The 14,037-nt window shown below is 37.2% G+C and overlaps 1 protein-coding gene across 8 annotated transcripts in view; it reads left to right on the forward strand.

Moving 5' to 3' along the window:
* The window catches only part of mef2aa (myocyte enhancer factor 2aa), a 192,326-nt gene that overhangs the window by 79,072 nt on the left and 99,217 nt on the right, over positions 1–14,037 (forward strand). For all 8 annotated transcript variants that reach the window (XM_072278263.1, XM_072278260.1, XM_072278255.1 and 5 more), the window contains one exon: positions 3,649–3,852. In XM_072278263.1, the coding sequence (XP_072134364.1) occupies positions 3,649–3,852 (204 nt within the window). The remainder of the gene's footprint in view (positions 1–3,648; positions 3,853–14,037) is intronic.

Genomic DNA, 14,037 nt, shown 5'->3' on the forward strand with positions numbered 1-14,037 from the left:
AGATCTTGACACCCAGGAACTTGAAACTGCTCACTCTCTCCACTTCTGATCCCTCAATGAGGATTGGTAGTGTTCCCTCGTTTCACCCTTCCTGAAGTCCACAATCAGCTCTTTCGTCTTACTGATGAAATAGTTAATGATATACTCAGTGATTGTTTCCTTTTAATCTGCAAGCTTCTTTGAATGAGCAATTTAGTCATCATTGCCTGTTCTGAAACAAGTGAAACTGAATAATCCATTGTCTATTACTGCACCTCTTTGAGCAGCATTAGATAGGATGCTGTGAACCAGCAAGTCTGAGCTATGAGGAGAACTTATTTGCAAACCTGTGTTTAGAAAGCCAAGCTTGGCAAAACATGAGACCCCCTTGCCCAGAAAGTGAATATCCATCACACAACTAATCATATTGGGTGGTTTTAGCTCCTAACCCATTTGTACAAAGTTGTTAAAATGACCTATTTAACAATATATCACATTGAACTATATTTAAGCCTTAATTTTTCTTTGATTTGACACAACCATGTCTAAATGAGTGTTCATTCATGCTATGTAAAAGAGATCCCTAGCTAAAATAAATGGTGTATTAGTTGTCACATGCTGTTCACTTCTTGAAACTACTGTCAGAAACATTCCAACCCTTTCATGCGGCTTGTCACTAGCTTCAGAAAAATGCAGGGAAACTTTTGACATTCAACTCTTTTCTGGCCTGATTCCTCCCTCCCTCCATCTTTCCTCATCCTTCATCCCTTCCACTCCCTCTCTCCAGAAAGACTTGCTTCCCACTCTGGCCAGTGAGAAGAGCAGGTGGGAAATCTGTCAGGTGGTCTACACCTGCTACCTACTATGCGGAGTTGTTGTGCTCTTAGTATCATCCAAATGCCCCTTTATCACTGGGAGCAGTTATGTGCTAGAGATTCCCAGAAATTGGTGGAATGTTGCATTTCTTCGAGGAGGCTCGCCTTGGAACACATCTTTGAATCTTTTCCTCAGTTTATTTGTGGGCTCTTGTCACCAGGATTCTGATATCATGCTATTGTAGTGGAAGAGGGAAGAGGCAGACAAACAATATTTCCACAGCCATGAGATGCCTTCTGTGGGTAGTCCAGGTCTTCTAAGAGCACATAGGAAGGACCAGGATTACTGCTGCTGCTGCCGCCCCTTAGACAATGCAATATATGCCAGTTCTGAAGATTTGATCTTCACATTGGCCTCACTGTGGAAGCTACAACAGAAATGAGATGGAAATTAGGTTTAAAGATATGACCAACTGATTTAAAGGAATGCAACTGAAATGATAAGTAGTAACATGTTTAAATATACTCACAAAATATTGGAAGTTGATTTCTTTTAATAAATATTTGTTTCTTCAATGGCTATTTTAAAAAAAAGCTTGGCTGAACCCAATAGCTGCTTAATAAGTGTGGAGGCAGTGAACTTGAGCTTTGATAATTCAGCGGCAGAACTTCAAATTGGAGGTGATATGGAAAGAGCGAGATGAGTGTATCTTTGCTTTTGACAGACTATCTACAGGATAGAATTATGGAGTGCCTAGAAGGAGTAATAAGATGTTTGGAGAGCAGCTAACTTTCGTGTTCTCTGGCAGCTCCATTCGAAAGGTACAAGGAGAAGATAGTAGAACTCTATGCTTGTTGTTTGTTGACCTAAAGAAAATGTCAACAGCTCCACATACTGATAGCTAGCCAAGTATAACTTTGCTTGCTAATGTGGATGGGAAGGGACTGACCGTCGGCCTGGCACGCTTCCAGTATTTTTCCTCTTTCTAGAGTAAGTAACTCAAGGGGAATTCCTATTGGGAAAGCCATTGACCTAATATTATGGATATTTCTAATAGCAAAATGCCGGAGGAATTCAGAAAGTCAGACAGCATCTATGGAAATGAATAAGTAATTGCTGTTTTGGGCTGAGACCCTTCTTCAGGACTCTGTCACAAATAAGGAAGTAAAGGAATCAGAAATAGGTTTGGAAATGGGTGGGGTGCTGAATGAGCAAACACATGATCAATTCATAAATTGGTCAATATATGGAGAAGAATGACATTAAATTATATTTCTTTGTCCTATGAGAGAAAAAAAAGTAAATAGTCTTCCAGACTAGTATAATTTATCACTTTTTTTCTTGAAAAATAGATTGTGATATTGGAACAGATGAGAGCCTTTTTGCTTTTTTATTTTTTGTATATTACAAGAAGAACGGATTTTTTAAAAAAAATGAAATTTTAGTAGGTTCTTTCAAAAGTTAACACAAAAAATATATCTTTTGGAGGGCCACAGATTGACAGTGCTATCATGCCACTGGTTGAAAACATGTCTTGACAATAACTGGATAAACTCCGCTTAGGTTGGATCTTAAATTCAAATTTAAAGATTAGGATTATCAGACATGCAATGGTTTCCTGTCTCCTCCCACAGCAGCATACTTAAAACTCTTCATGCATACTCACTGGGTTGTGGGTGATTTTCCTAGCAGTCTGGATAAACCATGTGATGTCTGTACAAATATAATTGTATCCATTAGATTTTGTTATTCTTAGCATATTTTGAATTTTTATTTATTGACTGGATGAATTGATGAACAGAGAGGATGTTTAATTTTCCTGCAGACAATTTCTGGCCACCTGGCTCTGCAGGCATGAAGACAGAACCCAAGTGAGCTTAGTGCTGATCTGTCAAATTTAAAAAAAAAATGCTATGAGATTGCAACTTGCACAGCTTTATGTTTATTTTAATCTACAGTTGTATAATAATGGTAAGAAACTACTTATTACAAAACCTTGGACTACGTGGATTCCAAATGGAGTTCGATGCCAGGGGTTGGATGAATTGTAACATTTGGTTAATCACTGTGAGAAGTGCATATATAAGTGGGTAGGGATGATGAGAGGAGATGGGGGATAAATGGAAAATTATATCAGATGCTCAGAAATGCATCTTGACCAGAAGTGCCTGTTGAATTTCCAGAGCAGGTTATGATTAAACCTAGGCCTAGAAACAGTCATAATTGTGTTTCACTCTGGAGACCGTTTTGACCAACTTGTTTTCTTTCGTTTCAAAACTCTTGTTGCTTTTTAAGTAAATGAGCCATGTTCTTACTTTTAAAAAAAAATCTACATGACCTAATGGAACATTTCAAAGTTTTGATGGAACTGGATAAACATGGTTGAGAGAAAAAAAGTGTTTCTCAAGAACTCAGAGCTTAACTTGATATTTGGACATCAACAATTAAGTAGATTGTGACAGAACATTCCATGCAAAATTTAATAGGCTTATAAATACGGCTGTTAATCAAAAATCTGGTTTAGATTAGATGACTGTTATCTGTTTCTGTAGAAAGAGTTGAGAATGGGTATGTTACAGAAAAGGTTGAAATCCTTCGTTTATATTAGCAATGGCTTGGAGTAATTACATCAGCTACAGCTTTTCTTGAGCTCTGTTTGTTTTACATCATTTGTATGTTTACTGCTAATATATTTTTCCAAGCCTGTTACCTAATATGGAATAGGAATACAATTTTAAATCAGTTATTTTCATCTGTTGGAATTCATTTTGCTTTTGTTTGATGGTACATGATTTCTTATTATTTCAAAAGTCAAACATAACTTCCTGTTTTCTATTTTTTTCCCTAATGCAGGTTACATTCACAAAGAGAAAATTTGGATTAATGAAGAAAGCCTATGAACTGAGTGTATTGTGTGACTGTGAAATAGCTTTGATAATATTCAACAGTTCAAACAAATTGTTTCAGTATGCTAGCACTGACATGGACAAAGTTCTACTCAAGTATACAGAGTATAATGAACCCCATGAAAGCAGAACCAATTCAGATATTGTTGAGGTAAGTTCTGTTTAGCTTTATTTCAAGTTGTAAGAAAGGCATTGATAATTTGTTTGCAGGATGTTTACATTTATTTGATGGTAAAAGCAGGTTTGTCAGATATAGGTAATTGATAAAATTTTCAGCCACCTATAAATTTATAGAATTGAAATTCAGATACTCATTGGTCTTTTAGTCAACTGTAGCTCCAACTTCAGCAATAGTTTTGTAAACAAGATGGCTAACGCTAGGGCTAATACAGGAAAAATAGATTCTGGTTAATTGGGCAACATCGGGACCAGTATATTTTGGCCCAATTAAGTAGCTGCCCGAGTTAGCCAAAGTTTCTTGGAAATAGTTTAAAAGGTTATTTTTTAAAAAAGGCAAACAGCTGTTTAATTGAGTTACAAATTATGTATTTAAATGAAATATAGAACAAATTAGAATACTGCTAATAGTACTGGTGGTTGTATGTTGTATCCAGTAGTAACAGGAAACCTGTGCAGAAGAGTGTTTTTAAGGTTTTTTGTCAAAAAAAAAGCTCCTACACTGGGGCAGTTTCACTCCCTTGACCCCGGGGAGGTCTGGGTCAAGTGGACAAGTAGACATCACAACGGAGGTCTTCCCTGAATGCTGTGGATGATTTCGACTTGTGCCTCGTCATGCCCTTTGCTGTCTATGTAGAGTTGCAGAACTGCCTTCCTAGCCTTTGGATGTCACTGTAGATCTCATCTGCGCAGTCTGCTGGAGCTGACTTCGCGTGCTAGGACGGGTATATCCCTCTTTCATAGGAGTACAAGATCTGCTGCTACCCTCACCTAGTTTAGCCCTCTTTTCAATGCAATGTACTAAGGTGTGGAAACTGTCATGTGCAAACAGCTACTTAGAGCCACAGGTAAGAGCTGAGTGTCAGATGGGGACCAAAGATAACATTCAAGGTGATTGTTGACACCTTCAAACTCTTTGTAGTTCCGAAATTGAAGTAGTGAAATCATTTCATTTTCGCTTCTTGCTGTTTCGGACATTTCCATGTCAGAATGCTTGAAAACGCAGTGAACAAAACCGTTCTGAGTTGTCTTACTGCTTACTTCTCACCAACTATCAATGACAAAAACCACTGCTTTTTAAACACAAATGCACACAACTGACACTATTTTAAAAACTGTTTGCTCTAAGCACGGTGTAGTGTCTAAGGGCCACACAACGTGCACAAGACTTGATGCTAGTTAGAAAATATTCTACAACAGTCTCCTACCCTAATTAAGCGGCATTTTATCCCAACTATCCCGGCTATTTTCTAGATTAATTTTTGCTCTTTAAGAGTTGTCCCAAATAAGTGACTCCCCGATTAATTGATGACACAATTAACTGCAATCTACTGTGTTACTCCTCAAGGCTAAATTTATTTTTCTTCTAATTATAGCAAGTGGTGAGGTTCAGTTTGCTCACGTAGGTGTCCAATGATGTTCTACACTTCCTGGTGTGAACATACTTTCTCTAAACATATGGGAAGTTATGGCAACCAGTAAACAAAAGCATAAACCATGACTTTGAAATAACTGAAGTGCTGTAATACTTGAATTCCAGAGTGTTGAAACCCTCAGGTAATTTTACAGATGTTCTTTTTGAATGAATATAGACCAAGCCTATGATGAATAAATTCCTCATCGAGACGTGAAAAATCAAACACTACAAGCCATTAAAGGCTGACTCCAAATACCCACCTTCATGCTGTATATGTGCACCAATATCTTTAGTTAACAATATCAGCCTCTGATTCAAAATTAGCAAGTTACTTATAAAAGAGAGTGTCATAGAGGAGGCGTTAATATTTTTGACTTAACTATATCAGTGTAAATTAATATCAGCTCTCCTACCATCTTGCCTCAATGGGGCCACATTTTTTTTCCTCCCAAATTTTAAAGAATATGTCTTACTTGTGTAATTTCTCCTTGGAATCCGGGTGTCATTTTGATAAAGCTTCACTTCACTCCTTTCTTTGCCAATATCCTTTGTAGGGTCTGGTGCCTAGGATATGTGAAGTGCTTCGTTTGTGCTCAAATCAGGACTCTGTTGTATACTATCTAACAACTTCCAGGTCTGCTACCTCTTAGAACAACAGGTCAGATCCTGTTGCCCTTCTCAATTATGTTCCTGAACCATCTTTCATATTTTAGTTATCTATGTAGACAGGCCCCTCAATCACTTGGATTTTCACTCCTCTCCTTTTCTTGCCATTATAAATTGGAGTTCTCTCTCCAAGATGGATGGCCTCCCATTCATGTCTATTCATTCAGCCTGCTAAAAGGAAAAGAACTTCCATTTGAGTATTGCTTCTTGTGGCTTTTTGTATCTGAAAAAGGGCTATTGAGATATTGTTGCTGTTTCAGTGTCAGAGATGCTGCAACTGATTCATGCACACAGTCTCCCTCAAGCATCAGTGTATTAGAGAGCAGCTTGTTTTTCCTTAAAAAATAATTTTACTTTACTCTCCTCAGAAAGCACCTCAGTTTAACTTTGCAGGCATTGATGTAAAAGTCTTTTAACTGGGTGCTCAAATAAGTTTTGCAATTTAATGCTGTTCAGCACTTGGAACAATTCTGCCTCCATGCCATGAGCAAAGCTATGTGTGCTGCTTGAAGTATATAACTATAGTGAGTGGTTGCAGCTCCAACACAGGTCCTTATGAACTCAATAAATCACATTCAGCTCAAATGAGTCAATGTATATTAATCCTTGATTTTGCTGCTTGGGCAATTTCTTTACCACTTTAACAATTTGCTTCTAATTTGTTAAGCTTTAACTTTATAGATAAAAGTAAAAGAAATGTATCTTTAGCTGCTTGCATTAAATACACAGGGCATGGATTACCATTTGTATCCATTGTAGTTATAGAATACATGGGTGTTGGTATTAGTGACTGATACTCATACATGTAAGGCAATTTATTATGTCTTCTGGAAATCTTTGTATAAATATCAATAGAGATTTCCTTATTTTGTTATTAATTTCTTGAGGCATCTCTTCAAACAATTAAATATGATTTGCCAGCTATGACCTGTCTTTCATCAATGTACACAAACTCTTTCTCTTACTCCTATAACCCATTCTGCTACAGGGATTTAGGGCAGCAAAGGTCTTCCATCTCTGTCTGTCCATATTGTTGCACACAGATAAAGAATCATTTTTCATGGCTGTTTCTGTAACAATTTTTTTGACCAGTCAGTGTTGTTGGCCCAGAGTTGAACCCCCAAATCTGGAGGACCAGTGGATCAGCCTCTACCCTTTGACCTGTTTGTCATGAGTGACCCTATCAGGAACCAAAGCCCAAGGCCCTAACTTTAGCCAACATAGCTTTTTGGGTCATTGAGGCATGCAAGCCCACAAACCCCCTAACAACAAGGTTGTGGCACTCGTGGCGGAAGCTTTCACTGGTCTGTTTGAAGAATATTGTGATGTTCAATCACTCACTGATGCAAACTTCACTAATTCCTGACTATAGATGCTTGCTTCTCCTGGTTTCCATTGAGCACCTGCTTTCACAGAACAACAGATCAGGATTGAATCCTGACCTTGAGTGCAGTCTGTTTGAAGTTTACATGTTTCTTCCTGAAACTGCATGGGTTTCCTCAAGATTTCCAGTTTCCACCCACATCCTAAAGACATGTATTGTTAGATTAATTGGTTACTGTAAATTTCTTCAAGTTTGTAGGTGAGCGATAGAAACTTGAGGGTTGATGGGGCAGGGGTTGGTTGGGTATGGAGGAGAGGTTGAAGATCTAGTGGGGAGAGTTGATCAATACAGACTAAATGGGCTGAAGGGCCTGATTTCTGTATGACTCTGTAACATAAAAGTGAGATTATTTGTATATTTTAATGTATCATTTCTGTCTGTCTTTTCTCCTTCAAATATCATCATGAAAGAGGTTCAACAACTCTCCAAAATGCTTTGAAAGCCGACTTTCTTTCTTATTGTTGGCATTCTAAGTTTGATTGTATCAATTTGCACCTCTGTAAGGAAACTTCAGCAGCGACTGGTGTTATTGCGTCAAAGAAGATTGTTTTGATTCTGTGTGGGAATGACCTGTATGAAGGAATGCTTCTGCTTTGAAATTCTAGGAGGAACGTATGACATTTTACCTATAGTGTTATAATGCAGACAAAGAAAAAAATGGTGCTTTCGCAATGTGAACTGTATCATTGAGTTATCTGTTTAAAAACAGAACTTGAAGGCTGAGAAATAACTTCACAGTGATGCAGCTTATGTGTTTAAAATCAGGCCACCAGATCTGGTTTGCTTGCATCAGTGTTATCTGCTGCCACCAGTTTCTAAAAATACACAGAAAACAAACTGAGGACATTAGTTCATTCATAAGCATCCACCAAAATGATTGGAAATGATGCACAGAAGGTTTATTCCTCAGTAGTCATTATTCTCATCCCCCTAGTTATTTAGCTGAATCAAAATAAATGCTTAGTATAGAACATTGCAATTAAAAGAACAGTATGTCTCATTTTTCAATTAACTGGACTGTAATTCCATTGCATCCTCTTCCGTCCAGAGGACATTGGGTTTTACTTTTTTTGAATGTTTGTGTTTTTCTCCATTTTATGTGTGCTTTTGCCAGTTGTCAGTGTAGAATGGTCTTTCATCTGGAGATGGAAACCATTTCGTCCAGTTCCAGTTTCATACCACTTAGTTCAGAAGTAAGAGATGACTAGCAGTTAAGCTGTGGCAAATTCCTCGTATTTTTTTCTCAATAATGTCCCCTATTGTATTCTAGCCAGCTTTTGGGTACCAGCTCCAAACATTAATAGATAAAAGCGCAAACATAAAATGAGTTTTCTTTCCTTTCCCATCATAAATTGTACAACTTATTAAACCCAACTGTATATACTTTTAAAAATATTTCAAATGAATTTGTATACCATCAATGTTAGTTTACCATCTCTATAGCTATATCAGTAACAAATACATTCTAATAACAATATTGGTACCAGCAGGTGCTTTTAAAATGTGTGAACAAGATAAGACACTGGAATTTTCCAGTCTTAGCATTTTTTTTATATGCCAGTGACTTAAAGAAAACATTTTGGCGTACTTGAGAAGCTGTTCTACCTCGATCAAATTAGCCATAAAATCTAACTAGTTTGTAATATCTGCTCAGCAGTTGCAACATTTCACATTTAAAAATTGATGCCTGAATGCAGCTATTCTGAATATTTCCTTAGTCAAAAAGCTATTGAATCTAAAATAGTGTCCATCGATATTTTTCATTTATTTTGACTCAGTGCTTGACAGTATTAGTTTTAATTATTTTGTCGAACGTTCAAGATTCCCTGTTTTTAATGATTCTTCAACACAAGATCCTCATGTGAAAGGGAAAGAAAATTTCATGATTTTGAGATTTCTGGAGACTAGCTCTTGAATATATTCTTAAAAGATGTTTCTCTTTTTAAAGTCAAAATAAATCTACAGGTGCTTTAAATTTGAAATCAAAGCAGAAAATGCTGGAAACATTCAATAATCAGTCATGAATTGAGAAACAGCCAATGTTTCAGGTTGACGACTCTTCATTAGAAATGAGAAAGAAAGAAAATAAGTTGTTTTTAAATTGCAGGAGGGTAGGGGATGGATAGATAGGACATAGGAAGCACCTCTGATTGTATGAAGCCAGGATTATTCTGGTGATGATCTCTTGATGATATTAATCTTTTAGATTAATAAGGAAAGTTTCAGGGGGGGTGGGTGGTGGTTGGTGAACATAGAGAACTGTGGAAACTATGAAATGCAGGTCAAAATTCAGCAGAAAAGGCATTATGCTTCTCTTGTATGGCTCTATTGTAAGTGATGGTGTAAAACTTTGAAAAGGTCTTCTTATAAACTTAAGTGAAGAGAAATGGCAGTAACAACTGGAGGAGAATCACATAGCAGTGTGCATTTAACCTACGCAGAGCTCTGCATTCTTTGTGGGCACCGGTTCAACTTCCACATGTTAGCTGATTGTGGCCCTCTTTCATCTGGACTTTTCTTGATTTGTTCCCTGTGATAATGAGCCTAAATATCCTGCAAAAGAAGTTGGGAAAATTCAAGGCCATTATTTTCAATTCCTTTGGTCTGTGGTACTCTGTCACACAAGCCATCTCTTTGTCTAATTGGTCAGGCCGGACCAAATTCTAGAACTTCATCAATCTGTTTGAGTCTTTAAATTTCTTACCCAATATATTGCCATAGCTGTTAATTTTCGCTCCTCTTCATTGCTATAACTTCCTGAAAATTATTATTAATGTCTCAGTTGCTTCCTGAACATTTTATTTGGAACTTCTTGATCTTTATCTTTTGTAATTTCCATATTAACTGGAATTATTTAAGCAAATTTAACTAGTCCTGACACTTCTCACCTTCACCTCAGTGAAGTTAATGACTACTTATTTTTCAATGCATTAATATACCATTCTTCGCTTTATTCTCACTTTCTTTTTAAATATTTAACTTGGTTTTGTCTGCCCCACTGATTTCATCTGTTCTGGGACTACTATGTGGAGTTTTTTTTTCCTCATAGCTTTAAACCTTGTTGCTAATCAAATCTTCACATAATTTCAGGATCTATTCTTTGTTTTCTTTGTTAATTAGCAGTTGTACTACAAACACAAGTCAATGTCACAGGATTGCAGGGAAATTTGCAAACATTCCGTCGGTGCTCCAGTAGCACCCAAAATCCAAGCCAGCTCCACTACTGATGGTGGTTGAATGAGATGCTTCCAGGGTACCAAACATGAGAAAATCTGCAGATGCTGAAAATTCAAAGCAGCGCACACAAAATGCTGGAGGAACTCAGCGGTTCAGGCAGCATCAATGAAGAGAAAACAGTTGACATTTGGGTGAGATCTTTGTCAGGACTCCTTGCGAATTCATTACATTCTAGCTTCCAAGAAACAGGTTTTCTTATCAACGTACCTGCTGACACTTCCTTTCTTCTGCCTCAAAGATAAGGCTCACATAATATACTTTGTAAAAAATAAACAATGTTGGAAATACTGAACAGGGGAGGTAACATCTGTGGAAAGACAGACTGACTTAATATTTTGGGTCAAAGACCCTTCATTTCAGATTTCCAGTATCTCATGTTTTTTTTGACTTTTTGAGGCCAAAAAAAACTAGCTGGTACTGGTTTTCAACACACCTTTTACAATTTGTTTAAATATTTCTGGCAGTTCTGATTTAGCAGTTATAAATCAGATCTGTTCCTGTCAAAACTTTAATCATAATTTTGTTCAATATCCTCGTTGAGTTGCGAAATATAACATCGCATGATCATTGACTTGCTTCACAATTGATCTCAGGCAAATTACCTCTTAACGTTCCTATGAGATCCACATATTTATTCCGATCTTCCATTTAAACGTAGAAAGATCCACCAAGTGGACTGAAGTGGTACCTTCTACTCCAGTTATGTCTTGTCTCCAGATACACCTTCACTCTCCTAGTGGGTTATTCATGGAGTCTAAAGGGGTGACACCAGCCACCTCAGGTTTTCCAAATTTTCAACTGAGATAATGGTCATCGAATTTGATCATTTGATATTTAGAGGCCCTGTAGAGTATGGGTCTCACTAATGAACTGGGAGATAGCTATGTGTAGAAAGATTGCAGTGGTTTAAAAAAAACAATAATGATAGGTCATCAGTGAGCCAGGACTCTGATGTGTTCTTATTGGCCAGTGGTAGCATAATGGTTAACTTGGGGCATCAGAGTTTAGAGTTTAATCTCAGCATCCTCTGTAAGGAGTCTCTATACATCCTGCCCCCACGCCCCCCAGTCAAATGCATGGGTTATCCTAGGATCTTCTAGTTTCCTCCCACAGTCCAAATTAATGGTCATTGTAAATTACCACGTGATTAGTTTAGGGTTAAATTGTGGCAGGGCTTGAAGGACCGTAAGGGCCTATTCCGTGCTGTATCTCTAAATAAAATAAAATAAATTATCTAGCTGCAGTCCACTTGTGTTCCTTTTATTGTAATGAGCCTACCAGAGGCCATGCTGATACATGGTAAAATGATTTGTCAAGTACATTTTTAGGAAAGACCGAAATTCAAGAAATTCCTCCTTTAATTGTTCAAAGAAGCTAGCAAAATGATCTAATAATTATTTTCCAACATTGGTAATATTCTGGAAACTGGTTTGTTTTAATTGAAATAGGATAGGACATGTTAATAAGCGATCCAAAACTTGCTCCAGGTGCGTTACCATTACTGATATTGCCCGACCAAAATTCATTTGATAATACTCATCATAGCATTTAGGTTGCTTTATTTATCTATCACCTGAGCATTTGGACACTAACGGGGAGAATTTGCATGGATTTGTGAAGAGCATATCATTTGTGACTCATCCAATTGAGAAAAATAAATTGAATATTTTTGTAATATGAGAGATTAGGGACAAGAGGAGTTCATGCATACACATGACTAAAAGTTTGTGACACCCACAAGAGCAGCAAAGCCTAATTAATGTAGGCCTTTAGCTGAAGACAATTAGAATTCAGAAGTGACGTTGTGATCTTTTAGTTCAGGGGTTCCTAACCTGGGGTCTATGGACCCCTTGCCTAATGGTGTTGGTCTGTGGCATTAAAAAAAAATGGTGCTCCTGTTGAACAAATATTAAAATTCTGGTATGCTGTTTTGGGGCATAAAGTTGCAACAAAGGAATAGTATGTGGTAGCCTTAGGAATAGTATAGTTCAGATTTACCGGAACATCAGCTGAAATTCAACTTTCAACAAAAATGTAAAAATAAACATCAGCGCTTCTTCCTTTAGAAGTTTGCAAAGGTTTGGCATAATGTCGAAAGCTTTGACAAACCTCTGTCAATGTGTTGTAGAGTATGTATTGACTAGCTACATCACGGCCTGGTATGGAAACACCAATGCCCTTGAATGGAAAGTCCAACAAAAAGTAATGGATACAGTCCAGTCCATCATCCATAAAGACCTCCCAACCATAAAGCAGATCCACATTGTGTGTTGTTGCAGGAAAGCAACACCCATCAGTAGGGACAGCTACCACCCAGGTTGCCGCCACCAGGAAAGTGGTGCCGAAGCCTCAGCAGGTTTAGGAACAGTTATTAACCCCCAGCCATAAGGCTCCTGAACCAAAGGGGATAACTTCACTCCACTTCATTTGACGCATCATTGACATGTTCCCACAACCTATAGACTCTCTTTCAAGGACTCTTCAACTCGTGTTCTAGATATTTATTACTTATTTAATTATTATTATTTTTCTTCTCTTTGCACAGATTGTTGTCTTTTGCACACTGGTTGTCCGCCCTTTCGGCTTTCATTAATTCTATATGGTTATTGGATGTATTGAGTATGCCCACAAGAAAATGAATCTGAGTTGCATATGGTTATATACATGTACTTCGATAATAAATTTGAACTTTGAACTTTAGTGTGAATTTTAAATCTTCAAGTCTATGTGTCTGCGGATTGGTTTGTTTAAAGTGATGAAGAGAATTGACAGGACATTTATGTTGACACTTTCTCCTCTGGATGAATCCAGAACAAGCTTTGATCATTTAGGAGCAAAAATTGAAAGCACTTTGATTACACAAATGTAGTTGAAATCCAAAACTTGTGGTTCCAAAATCCATGGATTTTAGGTCAAGTAATTTGGAATTAAATTGATGGATATTTAGTAAGGTTATTGGAGATTTCAGTCAAAGGATGGCATTGAAGCATAGAACAATGATATAAATAGATTATCAGCGTTAAGGAACTATAGGCCATTCCTGATATGTAGTACATTAGTTTTGATAGAGGTCAGAAAAATAAGATGAAGAATTTCTTGATTGGAATTGGAGCAGGCAAAATGAGTGAGAAGGCATTCCATTAAAATTTGCTTTTTATTTATGAATACAATGAAATGATTTTCTGCTTTTAACTTAAGTTCATATTTAAACATGTGCAACCATGTACATTGTCTAACTCATCATAAGCAAGTTAAAGAACATTGAATTGATTGTCCAGAGGCTGGAGAAAGCAAAGATGTATGTTAACAGAAGGCAATGCCTGTTTGTATTGTTAATTCAGATGAAGACCTTCCCTGTTTGTCTCGGTATTCCTTGGTTTCCCTGGGCCACAGAGCAGGTGTGACTTTTTGAAAGGGTGAGAAAACAATGTACTCCTAGGCATCAGTCTTTCAGC

Source organism: Mobula birostris, chromosome 14, assembly GCF_030028105.1.
Source record: "Mobula birostris isolate sMobBir1 chromosome 14, sMobBir1.hap1, whole genome shotgun sequence".
Taxonomy (NCBI): Eukaryota; Metazoa; Chordata; class Chondrichthyes; order Myliobatiformes; family Myliobatidae; genus Mobula; species Mobula birostris.